Below are 23,660 nucleotides of genomic sequence, written 5' to 3' on the forward strand. Positions count from 1 at the left end.
GCGTCAGCCTGGCTCCAACCAAAGATCCCATAGCGAAGCAAGATAGACCACACCTTCTAAATGCAACGTGCTGACGTGTAGTGCGCTACGCAACGGAGAGCAGAGCTCCTCTAATCAACGTTGTGGGGGAACAGGTATCAGGGCCGCCAACATTGGGTGAGAGTTGGGAGTGAGAAATAGCGAGGGTCCAAGCCCGAGGGAGCGTACCGACCGGGGGGGGGTGTCGGTGTCGGTGTCGGTGTCCCCCCTCCCATTGGTACCGAGCTTTTGAAATTGTGCAATCTGGTGCATATTGTAGTGAGTATTTTAACTTACACTTGAATGCAATATTTATGCTTTAAATTGGATTAGCTATGGATAAGGTTAGGCTAAATTACATTTCTAATTAAATACCACAGTAGAGCCCAGGCTCTGATCAACAGCACATGAATGATCTTAGTATACTAATGTGTGGAAATCAGATTATAATCAAACACTTGGCCCATGTTGACCAACCTGGGTCTCACTGCACACCTGGTACTACTCCTGACCCTGGCTCCAGTTGCATAACCTCTCTCATTCCTGACCCTGAGCAGCCTTACACCTGGCCCCCTACTCTACCCTGATCATAGCTGCTTACCTGCTCAGGTTCCCAGTGCTGAACACTCCCATTGTCCCAGCTTCGACTGCACACCTATTCCAGACCTTGACTCTGGATGCACATTTGGCCTTGCTCCTAACCCCCCTGTACTGACAATATATCTGGCCCACGCAGAAAGCCCCATATCTGACCCCCTGGACTTAACATATTACGTTAAGCACCTATTAAGTCCATAGGTGCTTATCTAATGTGGTAATCTTTTTATGGGGCACTTCACAGACCAATAACATTTGCTACATCCATTGGCTTTCTTGTTATCTAACATGCTAGTTACTTTGTCAAAGAAGTCATCAATTGGTTGTACACAATTTCTCATCCAAAAAATTATAGGGTGATTTCACGAAAGGTCACTGGAGCGTAGATCCGCACCCACGTGACCGAAAATCTCAAGTGGAGGACATGCTATACATCCGGTACATGTTAGTGAATGGGAAAACATGCACTTTCACACCCGTTAAAAACATCGAAAAAGGCCAGTTTTTGAGCTGCAATTTACTGTGCCAGTCGGGGTGACCGTGAGGCACAGCTACCTAAATTTACAGTCCAAAAAAAAGATAGAAACTGAGGTAAATTCAAGAGGGTGCTGAAGGTGCAAATTCAGCGGAAATGCTTATCGGACATTTGCCGTGGAGATTTAAAATCCAAAATATCGGGAATTATCGCGTTTACTCGCTGCATTTCATCAAAAGTAAGGCATTATTGACTTTTTTATCTTTATTGATGAAATGCAGCGAGCAAACGCGATAATTCCAGATATTTTGGACCTTTAAATCTCCACGGCAAATGTCCGCTGTTCTCTTCCGCTGGATTGGCACCTTCAGCTCCCTCTTTAATTTACCTTAGTTTCTATCTTTTTTTTGGACTGAAAATCTAGGTAGCTGTGCCTCACGGTCACCCCGACTGGCACAGTAAATTGCAGCTCAAAAACTGGCCGTTTTCGATATTTTTAACGGGTGGGAAAGTGCGTGTTTTCCCATTCACTAACATGTACTGGATGTATAGCATGTCCTCCACTTGAGATTTTCGGTCACGTGGGTGCGGATCTACGCTCCAGTGACCTTTCGTGAAATCACCCTATACTCACTTAGCTGAATAAGTATTCTGTTATACATTTCCTTCATTTTCCTAACAAACTGTCATGAAGTAATTTCAACCCACAATATTTTCAGTATTTTGCTGTCTTCCACTCAGCTGGGACTTTTCCCGAAATGCAAAGTCCAATAACTATATATTTAAGCAATATTATTTCTATTAAATGTGATCTTGAGAGTACATAACATTTTTTGTGGTATTCATAACACAACAATGATAAAAAGATGTTCAAGAAGGAACAAGAAACAAATGATAAAAAGATCTTTGTTTGATTGCACCTACCATCATGCATTATATTACATTATATTACCGAGGGCAAATTTTTGTTCCAATGCGTCCATTCCCAATTACTTTTACATTGAAGTGATTGAAATCAAAGTGAAGTTTAAATGGCATCAGATAAATAAAACCTCCAGAATGGATGATATTCATTAAGTGGTTGGTTGAAGTCAGTATCAACACAATCACTATATTAAACTTTGAATCTTCAGATGTCCTGGTTCAAGCTGAAACTAAAGACAAATAATAACCTCCTCACACATTCCCCTGCAAGTATCTCTGTCACTCCTTTAAAATATACTCCTTCTTTGAACAAGCTATTAAACATCACATCTGAATCAGTTTCCATCTGATTACACTCCTTGAGAATGTTCATCTATGTGTTCAATTAATAAAACAACAAGATTGGAGACGTTTCTATTCAACCTGTCAAATGAATTTTTTTTGGGGGGGGGGGGTCAGAAATAGTCAGTGAGGTAAACAAACATAATAATTGAGTGGCAAATGACAATAGTGCTACCTTCCCAATATTTAACTGAAGGAAATAATGGGTTATCGGGGCTGTATGGTGCGACAGACAGCCTGACACCTTGCATGTCATTTTAATATTACACTTATCCCATCCCCCTGGATATTCCGGATTAATAAATTAAGGTTTTGTCAACTAATTACGAACCAGGCTAATCACCATATAACCATATAACAATTACAGCACGGAAAACAGGGCATCTCGGCCCTACAAGTCCGTGCCGAACAAAAATGTTTTTCCCCTTAGTCCCACCTGCCTGCACTCATACCATAACCCTCCATTCCCTTCTCTTCCATATGCCTATCTAATTTATTTTTAAATGATACTAATGAACCTGCCTCCACCACTTCCACTGGAAGCTCATTCCACGCCGCTACCACTCTCTGAATAAAGAAGTTCCCCCTCATATTACCCCTAAACTTCTGTCCTTTTATTCTGAAGTCATGTCCTCTTGTTTGAATCTTCCCTATTCTCAAAGGGAAAAGCTTGTCCACATCAACTCTGTCTATCCCTCTCATCATTTTAAAGACCTCTATCAAGTCCCCCCCCTTAACCTTCTGCGCTCCAGAGAATAAAGACCTAACTTATTCAACCTATCTCTGTAACTTAGTTGTTGAAACCCAGACAACATTCTAGTAAATCTCCTCTGTACTCTCTCTATTTTGTTTACATCCTTCCTATAATTGGGCGACCAAAATTGTACACCATACTCCAGATTTGGTCTCACCAATGCCTTGTACAATTTTAACATTACATCCCAGCTTCTATACTCAATGCTCTGATTTATAAAGGCTAGCATACCAAAAGCTTTCTTTACCACCCTATCTATATGAGATTCCACCTTCAAGGAACTATGCACGGTTATACCCAGATCCCTCTGTTCAACTGTATTCTTCAATTCCCTACCATTTACCATGTACGTCCTATTTTGATTTGTCCTGCCAAGGTGTAGCACCTCACATTTATCAGCATTAAACTCCATCTGCCATCTTTCAGCCCATTTTTCCAAATGGCCTAAATCACTCTGTAGACTTTGGAAATCCTCTTCATTATCCACAACACCCCCTATCTTGGTATCATCTGCATACTTACTAATCCAATTTACCACACCTTCATCCAGATCATTGACATTGACAATTACAAATCAATAACATTAGGCAACTCCGAAACATGAAGCGCTGAGCATTGGGGTCCAGGACAAATAGACTCAGGAATAGTTGTTTCCGAAAATTATAACTACTCTAAATTCACACATGCATTGACTTCACAGCCCAACACCCGGACTTCCATCTGTATATATGTATATAGCGCCGCAGAATTGTGCACCTATCCCCTCCCCTTCTCCCTTCTGTTTTTTGTTTTCTGTTTCTTGTTTTTTGTACTAAATTATATGTATGCACTGAGTACGAGCAGCTTTTAATTTCATTGTACATGTATAGTGACAATAAATAGCATATCATATCATATCACAGACAACTGGCCTCAGTTCCCTGCTCACATCTGGTAATGTTCTCCGTCTGAACCAGGGGCCGCGGAGCGTTTTTGAAAGTGGGGGGGCTGAGCAATCACAGATCACTGGCCTTGGGGGTACCCAAGCTCACGGTAAGGACTTTTTGAAATTTGATGTATAACCCATATATTGTTATATCATATATATATATATATATGACTTGTGAATATGACTGTATATGTATAACTATATTATATAAAAATAATCTATATTACTAAACCTCTGATCTTGACCGCTTTTGGCCGACTGTGCTGCGATTTCCGAGAGAACGCCGCCACCTTTGGCCGTCATTTTTGGCCACCTCGCTCAGAGCCCCCCCTCCGCTGTATGAGTGCGGAGGATTTTTTCCGTCGATGAAAAATGAGAGAGATATTAATGTTTTTACAAAATTCCCCATTCTCTCTGCTGCCCCCGCTGGCAGCAGGGGGAGGGACTATAAAACCAGGAAGTGTCGTGCCTCACTCAGTCTCTGCCAGACCAGGAAGCGAGAAGGTCACGGCTCTCTGAGCTGTGAATAACACTGAACGCACGTCTACTCCACAGTGAGTCCCCTCAATGCGGCTGTAAAGTGGCTGCAGCCCTTTTTAACAAGTTTGTGCTCACAAAATGAATTTTGGTTGTCGGGTGTCTGCAGCCCAATTGTTTGCCTTGGCTTGGCTTTTAAAATCATTGCAACTGTTGGATTCCTGCCCAAGCATCCATACGGCCCACAATGTCTATACTAGACCTCTGGAAACCAGTACCTTCAGCCCGCAACACCCATACTAGTGCAACAGACAGCTCCCCCCCCCCCCCCCCCCCCCCACTGGCGAGCAGTATTGGAATTGGTGGACAGGTGGAATATTGCGTTGGTGACTAGCCCTCCCGTGTGATGCTGGGACCCAACGGGTCCCACTTAGTCTAGTATATTACTAAAAGTCTGATCTTGACCACTTCCTGTTCTGTATATTGATTTTAGAAAAAAGGCTGCCACTTATGGCTGTGATTTTAGACCATCTTACCCAGTCCCCCTCCGCTGTGCTGGACGAGGATTTTCCCATCGATGAAAAATACAAGTTATTGGTGTTTCAAAAATGTTGAGATTCTCTCTCCTGAAGGCCACGTCCCTTCCGGAGAAAGTATAAAACCGGAAGTGTTGAGTGCCTCAGTCAGTCTCTGCAAGATGGGGGAGTGAGAGGGTCACGCCTCTCAGTCTGAGCTGTGAATAACACTGAATACATGTCTACTAAACTGTGAGTGGTTTTACTGACCTATCAGTGCCCTTAATGTGGTTTGAACATAGTTTGGAAATGCTAAAGCTGTGTTGCCTCTGGTTTGGAAATGTTAAAGTTGTGTTGCCACTGGTTTGGAAATGCTAAAGCTGTGTTGCCTCTGGTTTGGAAATGCTAAAGCTGTGTTGCCTTTGGTTTGGAAATGCTAAAGCTGTGTTGCCTTTGGTTTGGAAATGCTAAAGCTATGTTGCCTTTGGTTTGAAAATGCTAAGGCTGTGTTGCCTCTGGTATGGAAATGCTAAAGCTGTGTTGCCTAATTAAAGTTGCCTTGCCTAATAAATGTTGCCTTGACTTCTATATAATTAAAAGTCTAATCTTGACAACTTCCTGTTTTCGCTTTATATTGTTTTCAGAAAAACCGCTACCACGTACGGCGGTGATTTTTGGCCATCTTACTCAGTCCCCCTCTGCTCATCAGGTGCCGAGTATTTTTCCCATCGATTAAAAATAAAAGAGTTATTAGTTTTTTTTAAATGTTGAGACTCTCTCTCCTGTCAATCACGCCATGAAGGCCATGCCCCTTCTGGTGGGAGAGGGGGAGAGACTATAAAACCCAGATGGAGAGGTGGAATATTGGTGGAGAGGTGGAATATTGCGTTGGGGGGCCATCCCTCTTGTGTGATGCTGGGACCCAACGGGTCCCACTTAGTCTAGTATATTACTAAAACTCTCATCTTGACCACTTCCTGTCTGCGTGGTAATTTGTTTTTTCGCCCCCTTCCTCACCATTCTCCTCTGCTGCAAGTCAAATAAGTTTTTTTCCAATTGTTGAAATAGTACAAAAGTTATGAAGGTTTTGAAGGTTCCCCCTCCCCCCCATCCACCCCTCCCCCACAGCCCTCCTCCCCCACACACCCCTCCCTCACCCTTGGGATTTAATCAGCTTTCAATTTAACTAATTTCAGGAGTACTTTTTGACAAATGGTCAGTTTCTTCAATTCCTCACTCTCACCAGACACTTGATTCTTAATATAGCCAATATGTTTGTTGTGTCTTCTGTGAAGACAGATGCAAAGCAATTCTCCCACCAATCTTACTGTCTCCGACAACATTCTATCTCTGTCCCACCTACTCCCCTGGTATCAGTCTGATGGGTCTCGACCCGAAACGTCACACGTTCCTTCTCTCCAGAGATGCTGCCTGTCCCGCTGAGTTACTCCAGCATTTTGCGTCTACCTTGATGCAAAGCAATTGTTTACTTTCAGTTCCACATTCTTATTTCCCATCATTTCCCATTTCCCAATAAGATTGTTAAGGGCTTGGACACACTAGAGGCATGTTCCCGATGTTGGGGGAGTCCAGAACCAGGGGCCACAGTTTAAGAATAAAGAGTAAGCCATTTAGAACGGAGACGAGGAAACACTTTTTCTCACAGAGACTGGTGAGTCTGTGGAATTCTCTGCCTCGGAGGGTGGTAGAGGCAGGTTCTCTGGATGCTTTCAAGAGAGAGCTAGATAGGGCTCTTAAAAATAGCGGAGTCGGGATATGGGGCGAAGGCAGGAACGGGGTACAGATTGGGGATAATCAGCCATAATCACATTGAATGGCGGTGCTGGCTCGAAGGGCCAAATGGCCTACTCCTGCACCTATTGTCTATAAATCCTATCTTCAGCCAGGATAGATCCACATTTGCCTTCACTTTTTACCTCCAAATAAATGTTCTTACAACCTGCTTTTGCATTTCTCATCAGTCCATTGCAATACTCTTTATCAATTGTTTTTTCCTCTGATGCCTAGTTCTAAATTATACCAAATTCACACATTAACTGTTGTTTCTGGCAATTTGAGAGCCTTTTCTTCAGATTTTAAACTATCCTTAGTTTCTGATGTTGGTCATGGAAATGTTTTGTGTCCGAGAGGAAATATTCATTTTGAAACTTGTGCAATACTTCTTTAAATGCTAACTGTTTCCTGACCCGTCATCTTTAAATGTGTTCTCTCATTCAACCTTGGCCAACACTCCACTCATAACTTCATAACGTTTCCGTTGTGTAGATTTAGGAAGGTTTCTTGCATTGAACCATGTCATTTTCATGCTAAATTTTAAATTATGCTCCTAGCACCCATGAACAAGAGCATCAATCTTTCTCATTGCAAGAGAAGGTCACCTATTAAACTAAAGGGTTTTAAAATTTAAATAATGCAAAAACATTATACATTTTATCCAGATCTTTTATTGAGTGTTTCACAGGAGTAAATACACAAGTGTGATGGATGGGTAGTTGGTCAATTGGTTGACTTTTAGGAGAAAATTTAAATTGATGCATTTATGGAGAAAATTCCAAATATGCCATAATTCTCAGAAAAAGAGTATGTAAATAAATAGAAACTATTTGACTCATGAGCCAGAGGACAGGATATGTGTTTGTTTGTAAGAACATCAATCTTTTGTATTAATGCAGTATAAGAATATAATATAAAAAACTAACATTTTAAATCAATTCTACCTAAGAAAGACTTTACAGAATTAGATTAATGCAAAAAAGAAAATAAATTGAGTAGTGTACCTGCTGCTTCTCTCAATATTCAGAAATATATGTAGACATTTTAGTAGAAAAACCTTAACTTTGTAAACCTGAGGGGTGAGAATATGAAACTTGCAGTGAATTGAGGGAAAGAAAAAATGCCGATACTTAAATCATTTTAATAAAAGCTTGAAAACATTTTAAGCACTTTCACAGGAATGACTCTGGATGAAATGTTTTGTGCTGATGCAGAGAAGATTAACATTGTCACATTTACAGCATACTTCCTGATTTGCTAACATTACTTTCTAAAGTTGAAGGTTCCTCTGTTGGGCAACCTTATACAGTGCCCTCCATAATGTTTGGGACAAAGACCCATCATTTATTTATTTGCCTCTGTACTCCGCAATTTGAGATTTATAATAGAAAAAAATCACATGTTGTTAAAGTGCACATTGTCAGATTTTAATAAAAGCCATTTTTATACATTTTGGTTTCACCGTGTAGAAATAAGCGAGTTCGGTATTATAACTCCGCATACCCAAGTCATGGGTCATTCGGGATAAACATCCTCGCCAGCTGAGTCTGTGCGGACCTGCGTATTCATTTCAATGAGATTTATAAATAAACTAGACCAAGTGCAGACCCGTTGGGTCTGCTCCCCCAATGGTGTGATCCCCCAACCCAATATTCCACCATGTACCCGTCTCCTCCAACGGAACTGAACCCGTTCCCAAATGTAAGATTCCAGCACTCCCCTGCCTCCCTCAGCAGTGGATTGGAAAAAAATTCCAATTGCACCTCCCCTGCCTGCTGCAGCAGTTCCAATTGCAATACCAATTGGCCCTCCCCCTCCTGTTGAAGCACTTGCTGTGATATCCCATTGAGGTGAAAAGTTCAGAGTGTTCCTGTCTTGCAACTTTGTTTTGAAGTGTGTTGGAAGCTGATAGGAAGGAGTGTATTGGGCATTGTGACATCACACGATGGAACGAATCAAAAGGCAGAAAGGCAGCCGGACGCCGGACGGCAGGCGGCAGCCACACAGTTTTAATATATAACTAGACCAAGTGCAGTTTTAATATATAATAGAATAGATAGATGTATCCAGCAGTCGGTCAAAGTGTGCTGCAGGCTGCACAAATCCACAACTGTATCTATTAAAATTATTGACTCAATACAGCACCAGCGTTGAATACGCAAGAAAGCCTGGAACGAACAATTATCAAATCTCTGGCATTAGCCCGAGTCACTGCCATTCAAATTCGATATTGATTTACACAAATTACAAGTTGTGTGGTCAACCAATTTGAGACAGTCCTTACACTCCTATCTAAACAACGTTCCTGGATTGAAGGAAACGAGCAGAATGTGCTGTGTGCAGGGTAGGTTGGAAAGTTCAGATTGGATTTGAACAGGCTGGTTAAACCTTCGAGGTGGGTTGGCTTAAATAAAGATGCTGTTGCTTTAACCTTTGGGGTTGGTTCCTGTCTGTCAGGGCACATAGTTGGGAGCCGGGTCCGGAATATAGTCGCTGCCTGCCTCAGACACAAATTATGAATAAAGATAAGAAAATGTTTCAAACACAAGTAATATTTTCTTATTCCAGTAGCAAACACATTAAGGATTAAATGAAAATAATAAATTATTTAACTTGTTGAACATCTCATAGTTGCTGAATAGATTAATGAACTGAACTAGAACTGGGACTGTGTAAGTCGTGTGTGAACAGCTGAACAAGAAAGGAAGCTATTGAGTTGACAGAATTCTAGATTAATTCCTTGGTAGAATTAGTTAATAATTTATACAGTTTATACAGCGCTGTGTTTGCTTTTGTTTAAATCTGAATGACCTTTGACAAATCCCATGATTCCTTGCATTTATCAAGATACCGAGCCTGCTTATTACAGCAGTGTTTATACATAGTCTCCCCATTTCAGGGCACCATAATGTTTGGGACACAGCAATGTCATGTAAATGAAAGTAGTCATGTTTAGTGTTTTGTTGCATATCCTTTCTATGCAATGACTGCTTAAAGTCTGCGATTCATGGACATCACCAGTTGCTGGGTGTCTTCTCTGGTGATGCTCTGCCAGGCCTGTATTGTAGCCATCTTCAGCTTATGCTTGTTTTGGGGGCTAGTCCCCTTCCGTTTTCACTTCAGCACATAAAAGGCATGCTCAATTGGGTTTAGATCGGGTGATTGACTTGGCCACTCAAGAATTGACCATTTTTTAGCTTTGAAAAACTCCTTTGTTGCTTTAGCAGTCGAAACGTTGCCTATTTCCTTCGCTCCATAGATACTGCTGCACCCGCTGAGTTTCTCCAGCATTTTTGTGTACCTTCTGTTTGGGATCATTGTCTTGCTGTAGAATGAACCGCCGGCCAATGAGTTTTGAGGCATTTGTTTGAACTTGAGCAGATAGGATGCGTTCATACACTTCAGAATTCATTATGCTATTACCACGAAGTTTAGGAATAAGGAGGAAGCCATTTAGAATGGAGACGAGGAAACACTTTTTCTCACAGAGAATGGTGAAGCGTGGAATTCTCTGCCTCAGAGGGTGGTGGAGGCAGGTTCTCTGGTTGCTTTCAGGAGAGAGCTAGATAGGGCTCTTAAAGATAGCGGAGTCATTACAAGTATAGTATGGTGCAACACAACTCTGGGAATGAACCGTTTCTGAACTGGATGATGGGTGTGTGGTGAGATCTTTCTACAGGCTATCGCTTGCTAACACTGGGCGGGAGTTATACTCCAGGGGTTTACACATCACCACTTCCTTCACTCTTTCCTTTTCTCGCTTTCTCTTTCTTGTGTTACCTTTCTCTTGCTAAATTAAAAAGTTGTACACGAAATGTATTATGTCTTATGCCACGGTTTATACTACTGTAGACTGCTTCTAATAAAAATACAAATAAAAATAAAAAAAAATAAAAATAGCGGAGTCAGGTGACATGGGGAGAAGGCAGGAACGGGGTACTGATTAGGGATGATCAGCCATGATCACATTGAATGGTGGTGCTGGCTCGAAGAGCCAAATGGCCTACTCCTGCACCTATTGCCTATACCATCAGCAATTGTATCATCAATGAAGATATGTGAGCCTGTACCTTCAGCAGCCATTTATGCCCAGCCATAACACCCCCACTACTGTGTTTCACAGATGAGGTGGTATTCTTTGGATCTTGGGCAGTTCCTTCTCTCCTCCATGCACTTGCCATCACTTTGATATGTTAATCTTCGTCTCATCTATCCACAATACATTTTTTCCAGAACTGTTGTTGCTCTTTTAAATACTTCTTGGCAAACTGTAACCTGGCTATCCTAATTTTGCAGCTAACCAGTGGTTTGCATCTTGCAGTGAAGTCTCTGTATTTCTGCTCATGAAGTCTTCTGCGGACAGTGGTCAATGACTAATCTGTACCTGACTCCTGAAGCGTTTGTTTCTGATCTGCCAGACAGGTGTTTGGCGATTTTTCTTTATAATAGAGAATTATTTTTCATCAGCTGTGGAGATCTTCCTTGGTCTGCCAGTCCCTTTGCGATTAGTAAGCTCATCTTCTTAATGATGTTCCAGTTTGGCTGATGTCTCTAACAGTTTTATTCTTGTTTCTCAGGCTTATAATGGCTTCTTTGACTTTCATTGGCAGAACTTTGGTCCTCATGTTGATAAACAACAATAACATTTTCCAATGGAAAGACTGGAGGAAGGACTAGGTGCTGAGAGCTCTCTTATACCTGCATTGAGGAGGCATTTACACACACCTGAGCAATTACAAACACCTGTGAAGCCATGTGTCCCAAACACTATGGTGCCCTGAAATGGGGGGACTATGTATAAACACAGCTGTAATTTCTACACGGTGAAACCAAAATGTATAAAAATGGCCTTTAATAAAATCTGGCAATGTGCACTTTAACCACATGTGATTTTTTTTCTAGTATAAATCTCAAATTGTGGAGTACAGAGGCAAATAAATAAATGATGGGTCTTTGTCCCAAACATTATGGAGGGCACTGGAGCCGGAATAAAAATTCAAGAACAGTAATTGTCAAATTGTGAATTGGTGCTGACCAACATTTGTGAAAAGCTCTGTCATTCAGTTGTGCATTGAGAGATTTTTGAAAGGGTTGGGCAACGTGGCAAGTCTTTGTTGGCAACGTGGAACAATTATTGCTCTGAACTGGGGCATCCCCCTCAAATCTTTCTTTGTTGCACTCACTAGTGCCTGAATAGTCTACTTGTCATGAGTCTCTGGTCCTCTCATCTCTCCCCACCTTTTCCTCCCATTCTCTGGCGCTTCTCACTACAACTATAGGAGGTGTAACACCTGTCTCTTCCACTCTCTCATGACTATTCTAGACCTAATCGGGCCTTTCAAGTAAGACAAAGGTGTATTTTCACCTCTCCCAACCTGGTCCACTGCATTCAGTGGTGGTGATGTGGTCTCCTTTACATTGAAGAAACAAAACCGTTTAGTCAGCTATTTAGTGGAGCACCTCTATTCTGTCCACAACAGTAATCTCAAAACATCATAGTAACTCTCCTTCACACTCTCATACAGACCTATCTATCCGTGGCTTAATTACAACGGAGAGGCCAAACGCAACTTGGAAGAATAACATTCCGCTTGGATAGCTTATAACCCAATGTTATGAATATTGAATTTTACAATTGCAGGTAACCCATAGCCTCAGTGTTATCGCATCCTCCTGTACTGCTGTATACTGGCTATATTCCCTTTCCCATCTGTCCTGATCCAAAATGTCCTCCTGCACGTTTTGCCTTCACTGATGCTGCTTTGATCTGCTGAGTTCTTCCAGCATTCTAGTTTTTGATCAAGATTCCAGCATTTGCAATCTCTTTGTCTTCTAGGTTTAAGGTGAGAGGGTGGAAAAGTAAAGGGGATGTGAGTGGGAAAGTTTTCCACACCGAGTGTTGAATACACAGGAGGCAGATATAATCCATGGCATTTAGGAGATATCTAGGAAGGCACTTGAATAAGCAAGGCATAATAGCAGATAGGCACAGTGGTAGCATTGACATGGTGGGCTAAAAGGCCCATTTCTGAGCTGAATTACTTTGACTGGGATGTGTTGCAGAATCACGTATAGGTCAGCATGTCCAGTGGTCACATATTGAATTGTATTGCCAAGTGTCACGTGAGTAAAGGAAAACACAAAATACAAAGCAGAGCAGGAGGAAAGAAAAATGACAATAAAAGTATGCATGTTGTGGAATCTTAGCACTTTTAACATCTGCTCCCACCTCATATGGTTTCTTTATAAAAAAAGATGCATCCTATCACTTTCTTCAGGCACTGCCTTCCTTGATCAATCTTCCCTTCGGCCTTTCGTGGTTATTTCTACGATGGAGATGATTTCAACTCTTCATCTTTTGGCAGTTCTTGATTTTCTGCCAAGTGTAGTTTTTGTCTTAATTTCTGTCAAGGATAATTTCTTCTTATCATAGAAAAATCATATACTAAACCCTTTAATCTCTTGCATGACCTCATTCCCACACCGGTAGGTAACTCAGTAGACAATCATAATTCCAGCTATGAAATAGAGCCACAAGAATCAGCCTGGGACATTGATTTTCCCTCAGAAGGAACACAGTAACTGGTGTTAAAATTCCTGCGTGCAGGAAAATAAATATATTTCTTTAGGATTCTTATGGTCATGACAAAGAGATTATTTCTGGAGTAGCAAGAATGTAAACATTAGTTGAGCAGTGGATTGAGAATCCCATATTGAACTTCTCATCCATTGCCAGAGTGAGCTACACATTCCATTTGGGTAGATTACAACCCCACGGCATGAACATTGAATTCTCTCATTATAAGTAAACTCTGACCTATTGAGTTCTTCCAGCACTGGTATTTTGCAGGAATATTGGGCACAGTTCTAGTTACCACACAGTAGGAAGGATATGATTAAGCTCCATCTAGTATTGCATCCTCCTCTTATCCATTTGTCAGCATAATTATATGCCTTGCTTATTCAAGTGCCTCTTAAATGTAGCTACTGTATCCGATTCTACCATCACCACCATCAGATATAGATTACCCTGTGTAAAAATAAACAAAATTCCCTTCGCATCCCCTTTAAAGTATCTAAAATTATGAGAGGCACAGATAGGGTAGATAGTCAAAACCTTTTACCAGGATGGAAATGTCCAAGCAAGAGGGCTTAGCTCTAAGGTGAGCGGGGCAAGGTTTTACACAGGTGACTGAGTGCTAGCCATGTGTGATGATGGAGGCAGCACAATAGTGACATTTAACTTGCTTTTCGGCACTTGGATATGCAGGGAATGGAGATTAGTTTAACAGGCCTGTTCCATCGCTGTCTTAAAACATTATTCTCACCTGAATAATGTAGTCTAAACAGTATTTTGTACGATTGCAATATGATGACCCAACCTTTATATTCTATAAGTCAACGTATGATCCCTTCTTCTCCATCCTATATTGCCACTTTCACCAACATTCATTGGCACCCAACCATTTACAGTATATCTTTTATTTATCTTCCCTAAATGCATCACCTCAGTCACATTTGATGTTCAGTTATGAGAAGAGACTGAAGTTTGTGTTTTTGCTTGTAACTGCTATGGAAAACCTGATAGTTATGACAGGCATTTATAAGTCTCTGCAGAGAGTAGTCCATTCGTCCAAACGCACTATGGGAACTACATTCACCCCCCTGCAGGACCTATACACCAGGAGGTGCAGATCCAGAGCCAGCAAGATAATGAAGGAACCCTACCACCCCAGCAACGGACTGTTCCAGCTGCTACAGTCATGCAAGCACCTCCGATGTCATGCTGCGAAAACAAAGAGGATGAGACGGAGTTTCTTCCCACAGGCCATTAGAACTGTCAACTCTAATCTCACCATTACTGTTGTGTCTTTTTTTCCCTAAAGTGTAAATACTGGTTCTGTTCTGTTCTGTTGTTTTGTACAATCCACAGGCATTGCCACTTTCATTTCACTCCACATCTTGTATGTGCATGCGACAAATAAAGTTGACTTGACTTGACTTGACTTGAAGAAAGGTTTCACTATGCCTTAAGTGTTTGAGATCAGAGGGTAGGTTTACAGTGAGGAGTAAGAAGTTTAGAAGAGATCAGAGGGATTATATTTGCACCAAGGAATCTGTAACACTCTGCCTGAAAAGATGGAGGATGCTGATAATTTACTACATTTAAGAAACATCTGGATGAGCACTTGAATGACCAAGATTTATAGTGGTAGGTATTTGAATATCAGCAGGGCTGTGCTGCAAGTTTGTAACAGATTAGATGAACATTAACAAAAATCATTGTAAAAGGATACATTGAGGTACTAAGCTCTTCCAACTGTAAATAGAAAAAATATAATTAATACAGAAAAAAACATAAAAAATGAATAGCACTCAAAGTAATCTCACTTTAATGCATTTCGTTGTCTCTGTACTGTACACTGACAATGACAATTAAAATTGAATCTGAATCTTAATGCCACCACGTCCATAGTGTGAATATGGCTTCTCCAACTAAAATTGGGAAACAATTTCAAATCACACTTTTAGCACAGCTATTGCTCCTTTAGCTTTCTCAAAAATGCTCAATGATGAGGTCTATAAACTCAGAGATTGTCCATTGGGAGATATGTGCCAAGACATTATGGTATAAAATACAACCGATGAACAGCAAGTCAAATGATCCAATCCATTCTTTCCCAGTGAGAGTGCAGTGCTGCACATTAGTTTATTGTTTAAAAGACGATCCACTTCTCACATTGGGGACTTTGATCAGCAGCTCAATACAAATAGTATTCACAGGTCAGCATATTGCTGACTACTGACGATACTCTGACCTATGGCTCTGCCCCCTACACTCAGCATCAAGTCCAAGGGAGGAGCTCGGAGCCAAGGAGACACCTGCTTAATCAGCGTTGGTGAACCACCCGGTGTAAGAATATTTGGTTGAAGGAGTAATGCACAAATGTCCCGCCCCCCCCCCCCCAAAGCAGAATCAGCCACCCTGCCCCAACCACACAACCCAAACCTCTAGAAGTGGGTTACAGTTGTGGGCTTCATTTTCTCCATTGGGTTCATTGGGAAAAACAGCGGGGATCTGTTGGATGGTGAGGGGGGCAATCTAGACATTTCTGCAGAGCATGAACTGACCTATTTAAGACAGGATTTTTTAAAAGGGCAATCACTCTTAAGAATTCTGTACCCCAAAGAACTCTAGACACGTAATGAATATATTCAAGGGAAAAGCTGGCACAACCTTGATCTTCAAATGGGTTAGGTCATGGCGAAGGGCTAGAAAGTAGAGTATTGAGGGCAAGATTGGACCGACTGTTGTCTATTGAATCACGGTGCAGATCCTTGTGTGCATTTACTGCAAGGCAGCAACTGAAACGTGATTTCATGTGCATTCTACAAGATGGTCTTATTGCTGGTTGACTCAAAATATTAAACTTCAATACATCTGACTAATATCTGCATATCATTCTGCTAAATATAACCAGTTTCATGACTGCTTGATTTCACCCAGAATGGATTTCAAATGTCCTCCAGGTTCAATCCATTTAGTAAGTGACTAAGTTTATTGGCCAAATATTCACATACAATGAATTTGCCTTGGTGCTCCGCCCACAAGTAACAACATGACATACAGTGACAGTTACGAATGACTCAGAAAACACTAAACATTAATAACAATAAAACATTAATGATAAAACACCATTGATCAAGCATGTGAACCAACAAAATACCAGATCAAAGGGAGGCTACTGAATTTTGGCTGTTGAGTAGAGCAACTACTCGTGGATAAAAACTATTTTTATGTCTGGCTGTGGCAGCTTTGACAGTCCGGAGTCGCCTTTCAGAGGGAAGTGATTCAAAGAGTTTGTGGCCAGGGTGAGAGGGGTCAGAGATGATCTTGCCCACTCATTTCCTGGCCCTTGCAGTGTACAGTTCATCAATGGAGGGAAGGTTGCAGCCAATAATCTTCTCTGCTGATCGGACAATTCACTGCAGCCTCCAGGTGTCGTGCTTGGTGGCTGAGCCAAACCAGACCATGATGGAGAAGGTGAGAACAGACTCTATGATGGCCGTGTAGAATTGGACCATCATTGCCTGTGGCAGATTGTGCTTCCTCAACTGCCGCAGGAAGTACATCCTCTGTTGTGCCTTTTTGACTGTGGAGTCGATGGTAGCCTCCCACTTAAGGTCCTTGGAGATGGGTTCCCAGGAACTTAAAAGACTCCACAGATGTGACTGTGATGTTGTTGATGGTGAGTGGGGTGAGTGGGGTGAGTGGGGTGAGGGGAGGGAGAACTCTCCTAAAGTCTACAATCAATTCCACTGTATTTAGTACAGGTATTGCGGGTTGCAAAAACATACGAGTAACATGAAATTCAATGTTGAAGCAAGAATAGGTTTATCTTCTGGGAATCCAGAGAATTACAATAAATCATCAAATTAATTGAACCTGTTGCTTGCAGCCATGTGGAAAAAATGCTACTTTAAAAAATATATTATTACGTGCACTATAGATCGAAGGCTAAATTCTGCATTCATTTTAAGAGGCAAAAACTCAATTTTGGTAAAGATGTGAACAAATATGCATATGTATGACTGGAAAACTGAAGGAGTAGGGGTTATAGGGTTATATAAATATAAGGGGCTGATAAATAATCTCAAACTAAAAAAAATTCCAATGTGATGTCATGGATGCATTTTTCTCCAACATCTATTAATTCTGTTGCTTCAAAGGTGTTATATTCCGGACGACAGAATGAAGAACTGGACTTACACACAGGTTGCCTGGATCATGAGAGAGAGAGATTTATTACCCAGCATTCCCTACATATATTGGAACACCAACTCATTAACATACACATGAATATGTCTGAAAACATTAAAGGTTATGTTCAGCTGTAGTCATTCTGCAGCATATACACCCTTACATCCGACATAAACATACTCACATTAATCAGAAGCTGTTCAAGATTCCTGTCTGACGCATTTTTTTTCTTATCCTCAGACAGCTCTTCCACATGGCTGTCAAGGCTGAAGTGCAAATGGGCCATTTTTTCCTGCATCTCTCTGACATGCTCCATCTGTTCAAAGGAGCACTCTTTTCCTAAAGAAAATGGAGTACTTTCCACAATTGAAAACATTGAACGCATGTAATTCAGAAAAACCTGCTGTGCTCCCAGTTCTGATTCCATTTTCTCATATACCGTGCCCTCCATAATGTTTGGGACAAAGACCCATCATTTATTTATTTGTATCTGTACTCCACAATTTGAGATTTGTAATAGGAAAAAAAAAATCACATGTGGTTAAAGTGCACATTTCTTTCTGGAGTGCTAGTATGGGTGTTGTGGGCTGAAGGGACTGGTTTCCAGAGGGCTAGTATGGACATTGTGGGCTGAATGGATTCTTGGGCTGGCGGCTCAGTCACTCAAGCCTGTTGTGCTGGCAGCCCACTCACTCACAGCTGGTGGGCTGGCAGTTGACTCACGGCTATTCTTTGAAATTCCATTTCAAGCAGGGTGCAAGGCCACCAAATTCAAGTGCAGTTTCATACCACTTCAAGCAGGGTGCAAGGCCACTAAAGACAGCGAGTCGTGACCTCTCCCTCCTCCATCTTGCAGAGACTGAGTCACGCCCACACTTCTGGGTTTTATAGTCCCTCCCCCTCCCACCACAAGGGGCATGGCCTTCATGGCATGATTGACAGGAGAGAGAATCTCAACATTTTTAAAACACTAATAACTCTTTTATTCGATGGGAAAAATCATCGGCACCTGATGAGCGGAGGGGGACTCTGAGTAAGATGGCCAAAAATCACCGCCGCACGTGGTAGCGTTTTTTCTAAAATCAATATAAAGCGCTAACAGGAAGTGGTCAAGATTAGACTTTTAATTATATAGAGGCAAGGCAACTTTAATTATGCAAGGCAACTTTAATTAGGCAAGGCAACTTTAATTAGGCAAGGCAACTTTAATTAGGCAAGGCAACTTTAATTAGGCAACACAGCATTAGCATTTCCAAACCAAAGAGTGGTGAGTCTGTGGAATTCTCTGCCTCAGAGGGCGGCGGAGGCGGGTTCTCTGGATGCTTTCAAGAGAGAGCTAGATGGGGCTCTTAAAAATAACGGGGTAACGATTGGGGATGATCAGCCATGATCACATTGAATGGCGGTGCTGGCTAAAGGGCCGAATGGCCTCCTCCTGCACCTATTGTCCAACACCATGAGTGTTGTCAATCTGTTTTATGCAAAATCAAAAAATTAGCAAGTTAGCTTGGGTTCTTTACAGACTGCCAGGAAGAGAAATGACACTAAGGTGTAAGGAAATGGCAGAGAAATTAAACGGGTACTTTGTATCTGTTTTCACGGAAGATGATTCAGAAAACATTGTGAATAGTGAGGGCTTCAGGATCAGATTAAACAGGGAAGAAATTAGAACTGTTGAAAATTGACTGGACTGAGAGGATAAATTACTCGGATCGGATTGCTTGTTCTGCGGGTTCTGAAGGGATGGTGAAAATGTTAATGCCATTGATATTTGAATAGTTCCCACAAGTCAAACTATACTTATATTTTGTTTTAAAGAATGAGAGAGAAATCAGTGAATTAGTGATGGCAGAAGTAGCTAGGAGATTAAAACATAATTGTACAGCTCACTGGGACATGTGTATTCCAGTCTCTTACAATTAAAAACAACTTCACATTTAACTTCCCAGTTGCTTTCTCAAATGCATATTTACTTTTTATATCTTGTGAGCTAGAAATTCATAAATGTTTAAATATCACATTTTTGTCAACCAAAGAACTCACCAAATGCTTGAAGATTGCCAGAGTGGAAATCATTCAGTAAATGCAGAAGGCCACTTTCCATCTCCCTCACATCAGAAACGTCAGTCAGGAAGGAATGTTGAATTGCTGCAGGCTTCAGCATGTTCTCAGCAGGTTGTAGAGTCTTTACTTTACCTTTATCTGCCCTGTTTAAATGGCCAAATAATTGTAGAGTTAAAAAAATGTAATAAATGCTACTGTTTCACACAAATAGATCCACCTATAACCTATGACGTTCTCGTCCAAATCATTGATGTAGATGACAAACAGCAATGGGCCCAGCATCAAAGCTGAGGCACCACTAATCACAGGCCTCCAGTCTGAAAAGCAACCTTCCTTCATCAATCTCCACTTCCTTCCATGAAGCCATTTTTCTATCCATTCAGCCATCTCTCCTTGGATCCCATGCGCTCTAATCTTCCAGCGCAGCCTGCCATGTGGAACCTTGTCAAATGTCTTGCTGAAATCCGTATATATACGTCTACTGCTCTGCCCTCATCAACCTTTTTGATCACATCTTCAAAAATTTCAATCAGGTTCATGAGACTTTGTTCTACTTGAGCCAAATCCAATCCACTGTGTGTACAACTCAGATCACAATCATCTGTGGTTCTGTTTTGCCACATTTAGTTTCCAATATATCACAGTGAAAGGCATAGTGATTGATCACCAAGTACAGTATACACTTGTGAAGTTGGATGGAACAGATTACTCAAGAAAATATACAATAAAATGACAGTGAGAGTTTTATTAGCACCAACCTTTTCAATTTTGACTTTAGTTTTGGCGATGAAAGCTGAGGTAACACGGGACACAAGGCTGAACTCTGACCGATGGGCACAGGAGATTTCCTGGGACTGCAGTGCTGGGATAAAGTCATCCTTGGAGTTTGTTTCTTTATTTTTTCTTCCATCCTCAGGTGTTTCACCTTTGCACGATAGATCAAAGTTGAAATAAACCAAGTGAACAAATTGATCCTTTTAAAGTTTCATCCCATCAACACCAAGATCTAGTTGCCACACTACAGGAAGGATTTGGTAAGAGAGTGCAGAGGGGATTCGCCGGGACGTTGCCTGAAACAGATGGCCGCAGTTCTAAGAGAGAACAGATTTATACAGGTTTACAAAATTATGAGGGGCACAAATAAGATAGACGGAATATTTTTGATGATTGAATCTTATTTTCTAGAATTAGAATGAGAGGGCACAAGCTGAAAGAAAGAAGGGAGAAATCTGTGCCATATAATTCCATGAAACATTCTGGACATATAATGCAATATGATAAATGTATTCTGCATCAGAAAAGTCTTTAAATAACAGTGAAACATGGATATAAAATGCCACGTCTTTTATTTCAATCTTACAGGATAAATTCTTAGATGATCTAGAGGGGAACAAAGAGAGTTCCACTGTTAAACTGGTGGTACATTTACACCACTGAAAATCAAACAACTGTCATGTCATGTCAGAGATGTTGCCTGATCTCCTTCTTCTTCTTGTTTATGGCGTGCACAGCCTAAAGTTGTAGGACAACTTGTTCTATTTGATCTTATTTGATTGTGCACGCCAGGTTGATTGCATTCGTTGAAACAGGGCGGACCACGTGAAGGTTACAATCTCTCACCCCATCTGATCTGCACTTTCTGCCCTTCCATGTAAATCTGCAGTTCCTTGTTTCTTCATTAAACTGGAAAGTGCAAAAGACATTTGTCAGGTCTGGAGGTCTGAGTTATAGGGAGACATTGCATAGGTCTGAAAGAGGGTCTCGACTGGAAACATCACCCATTCCTTGTCTCCAGAGATGCTGCCTATCCCACTGAGTTACTTCAGCATTTTGTATCTATCACTGAATAGGCTAGGTCTTGTTTTCCTAGTGTACGGGAGACTGAGGAGTGACAATACTATGAGGAACAGAGAAAAGGTGAACAGTCACAGCCTTTTCCAGGGTAGAGGGGTCTAAAACTAAAGGGCATATGTTTAAGTGAGAGAGGGGGGGGGGGGGGGGGGGTGATTTAAAAAGGACCTGAAAGGCAACCTTTTCATCCAGCACCGGAACAGGTCCTTCAGGCCAACTCAACCAGGATGCACACTTGCCTGTATTTGAACTGTATTCTTATAAACCTTTATGAAGTGCATATATGGACTGAGCTGCAGGTAGAGGCGGGGACAATTACATGGATAGGAAGGGTTTGGATATGCCGGCTATTTGGTCAGGTTAGGCCAAAGGGCCTGTTTCTCCATGATATAGCTCTGTGACTATGACCTCTTCCCCAGAGTCTTAGACAGCCCTGAAATGGGGGGACTAGGTATAAACACAGCTGTAATTTCTACATGGTGAAACCAAAATATATAAAAAATGGCCTTTATTAAAATCTGACAATGTGCACTTTAACCACATGTGATTTTTTTCTATTACAAATCTCAAATTGTGGAGTACAGAGGCAAATAAATAAACGATGGGTCTTTGTCCCAAATATTATGGAGGGTGTTGTATCTGTACACTGTGAATGGCTTCATGTATGTCTATTATCTGGTTAGCACGCCACAGAAGCTTTTCACTGTAACTCAGTACACTTGACGATAAACTAAACAAAACAAAATTAAGGCAGGAAGGCAATATGGGGAATGGGAAGGCAAGTTAAAATGATTCAGTTGGCCTTCGGGAACATCAGATGGAGATGAGGGTAGAGGAGGTGCGTATGAACCTGTCTCACCTGGAAGGGCTACAGCTGGGGTCCCATTTCCACATCTGTTTGAGGAACACACCTTCTTCCAGATGCTGTAACAAATTCTCCAACTTCAGTTTATTCTCTTTCTGTATAAGATCAGGACATTTCTGCCAGGCATCATTTGGCTGTTCTTTCCAAAGATCCAATAGCGGAGCTTACTATAGGAAGAAGGGTTTCGGCCCGAAACGTTGCCTATTTCCTTCGCTCCAGAGATGCTGCTGCACCCGCTGCGTTTCTCCAGCATTATTGTCTCCCTTACTATAGGATATTTGGTTCTTCCTGTGTGCGGTCCAGCCTCGTTCTTAGCAACACTTTACGCAGGAAATAAAACTGAACCTGGTCATAACTATTGTTTAACTCACCGTTTAGAATTCTCTCCGCAGCTGTAGTTTACTGTATTTATTCTCGTTGGGAATGACGGCTGATCGCAAGGGGATCCGTTTATTTCTTCAATGATCAAGGCCTCAGCAGCGACTCGGTCTCAATCTGAACCGCGCCTTGTCCTGACTCACAGCTCGTCCAAGTTGTGCGGAAGGTCGGGGTTTGGACCGGGGACGAACCGGCCCAATGGGAGGAGTCGCCGCGGACCTGGACCTGGACCGAACCTCCGACCCCACGAACAACGATGTTTCCGGCACTTTGTGTCTTTAACGCAGAGACCATGTAGACAGCGAGGGCGGGACCGTCCCGTCAATCAGCAGTGGGCGGGCGGGCGGGGAGATTGTGGACACATGTGGACAGAACTGCAGGTGCTGGTTTACACGGGATAGACACAAAGTGCTGGAGTAACTCAGCGGGTCAGGCAGCATCTCCGGAGAAAATGGATAGGTGACGTTTCGGGTCGAGACCCTTCTTCAGATTCCGGTGTGAAAAAATCTTTCCTCTCTTACCATAAATCGATGTCCTCGATTTCTCAATTCCTCACGCCGTGGGTAAAAGACTGTGCATGCACCCTATCTATCTCCCCACCATGATCTTACACCTCGATAACATCACCCCTCAACCTCCTGCACTCCAAGAAATAAAGTCCCACACATAGAATCTATGCCGAAAATAATGTCGTTAAACTGGCCTCCAATGCTTGCATGTCATTTGTATTCCGCCATTCCCTGCCTATCTGAATGTCTCTTAAAACCTCATTTCAAATCTGCCCCCCCCCCTTGGAGGGACATTCCAGACACCCACCACTAATAAAATAAAACTTCTCACAAGTCTGACCTAAAGCAACGCAGTCCTTGTAAATGTACCTCTGTAAACTGCTCAAGTGCGTAAGGGGTGGATGTGG

General features: G+C 41.8%; 1 protein-coding gene and 1 long non-coding RNA gene across 4 annotated transcripts; one reads left to right on the forward strand and one right to left on the reverse strand.

Annotated features, from left to right (window-relative positions):
- The first annotated feature begins 18 nt into the window (after nt 1-18).
- On the forward strand, nt 19-14,825 carry LOC129709967 (uncharacterized). Its single transcript, XR_008725604.1, has 3 exons — nt 19-156; nt 4,013-4,142; nt 14,496-14,825. It is a non-coding gene; the product is annotated as an uncharacterized LOC129709967 (long non-coding RNA).
- Nucleotides 7,480-22,957, reverse strand: ccdc28b (coiled-coil domain containing 28B). 3 transcript variants are annotated; one of them, XM_055656684.1, is made up of 6 exons: nt 22,738-22,957; nt 20,409-20,575; nt 19,630-19,793; nt 17,771-17,925; nt 15,122-15,144; nt 7,480-13,220 (listed from the first exon to the last, which is right to left on the reverse strand). In XM_055656684.1, exons 2-6 carry the CDS (start codon nt 20,558-20,560, stop codon nt 13,151-13,153), a joined length of 564 nt encoding a protein of 187 aa, XP_055512659.1. In that variant the 5' UTR covers nt 20,561-20,575; nt 22,738-22,957; the 3' UTR covers nt 7,480-13,150. The 3 variants fall into 3 exon arrangements, with proteins under 3 accessions (XP_055512659.1, XP_055512661.1, XP_055512660.1); XM_055656686.1 differs by lacking the exon at nt 22,738-22,957 and adding an exon at nt 22,361-22,728; XM_055656685.1 differs by lacking the exon at nt 22,738-22,957 and having other exon boundaries at nt 20,409-20,676.
- Nucleotides 22,958-23,660: the final 703 nt, after the last annotated feature.

The sequence above is a fragment of the Leucoraja erinacea genome, chromosome 26, assembly GCF_028641065.1.
Source record: "Leucoraja erinacea ecotype New England chromosome 26, Leri_hhj_1, whole genome shotgun sequence".
In the NCBI taxonomy this organism is placed as follows: domain Eukaryota; kingdom Metazoa; phylum Chordata; class Chondrichthyes; order Rajiformes; family Rajidae; genus Leucoraja; species Leucoraja erinaceus.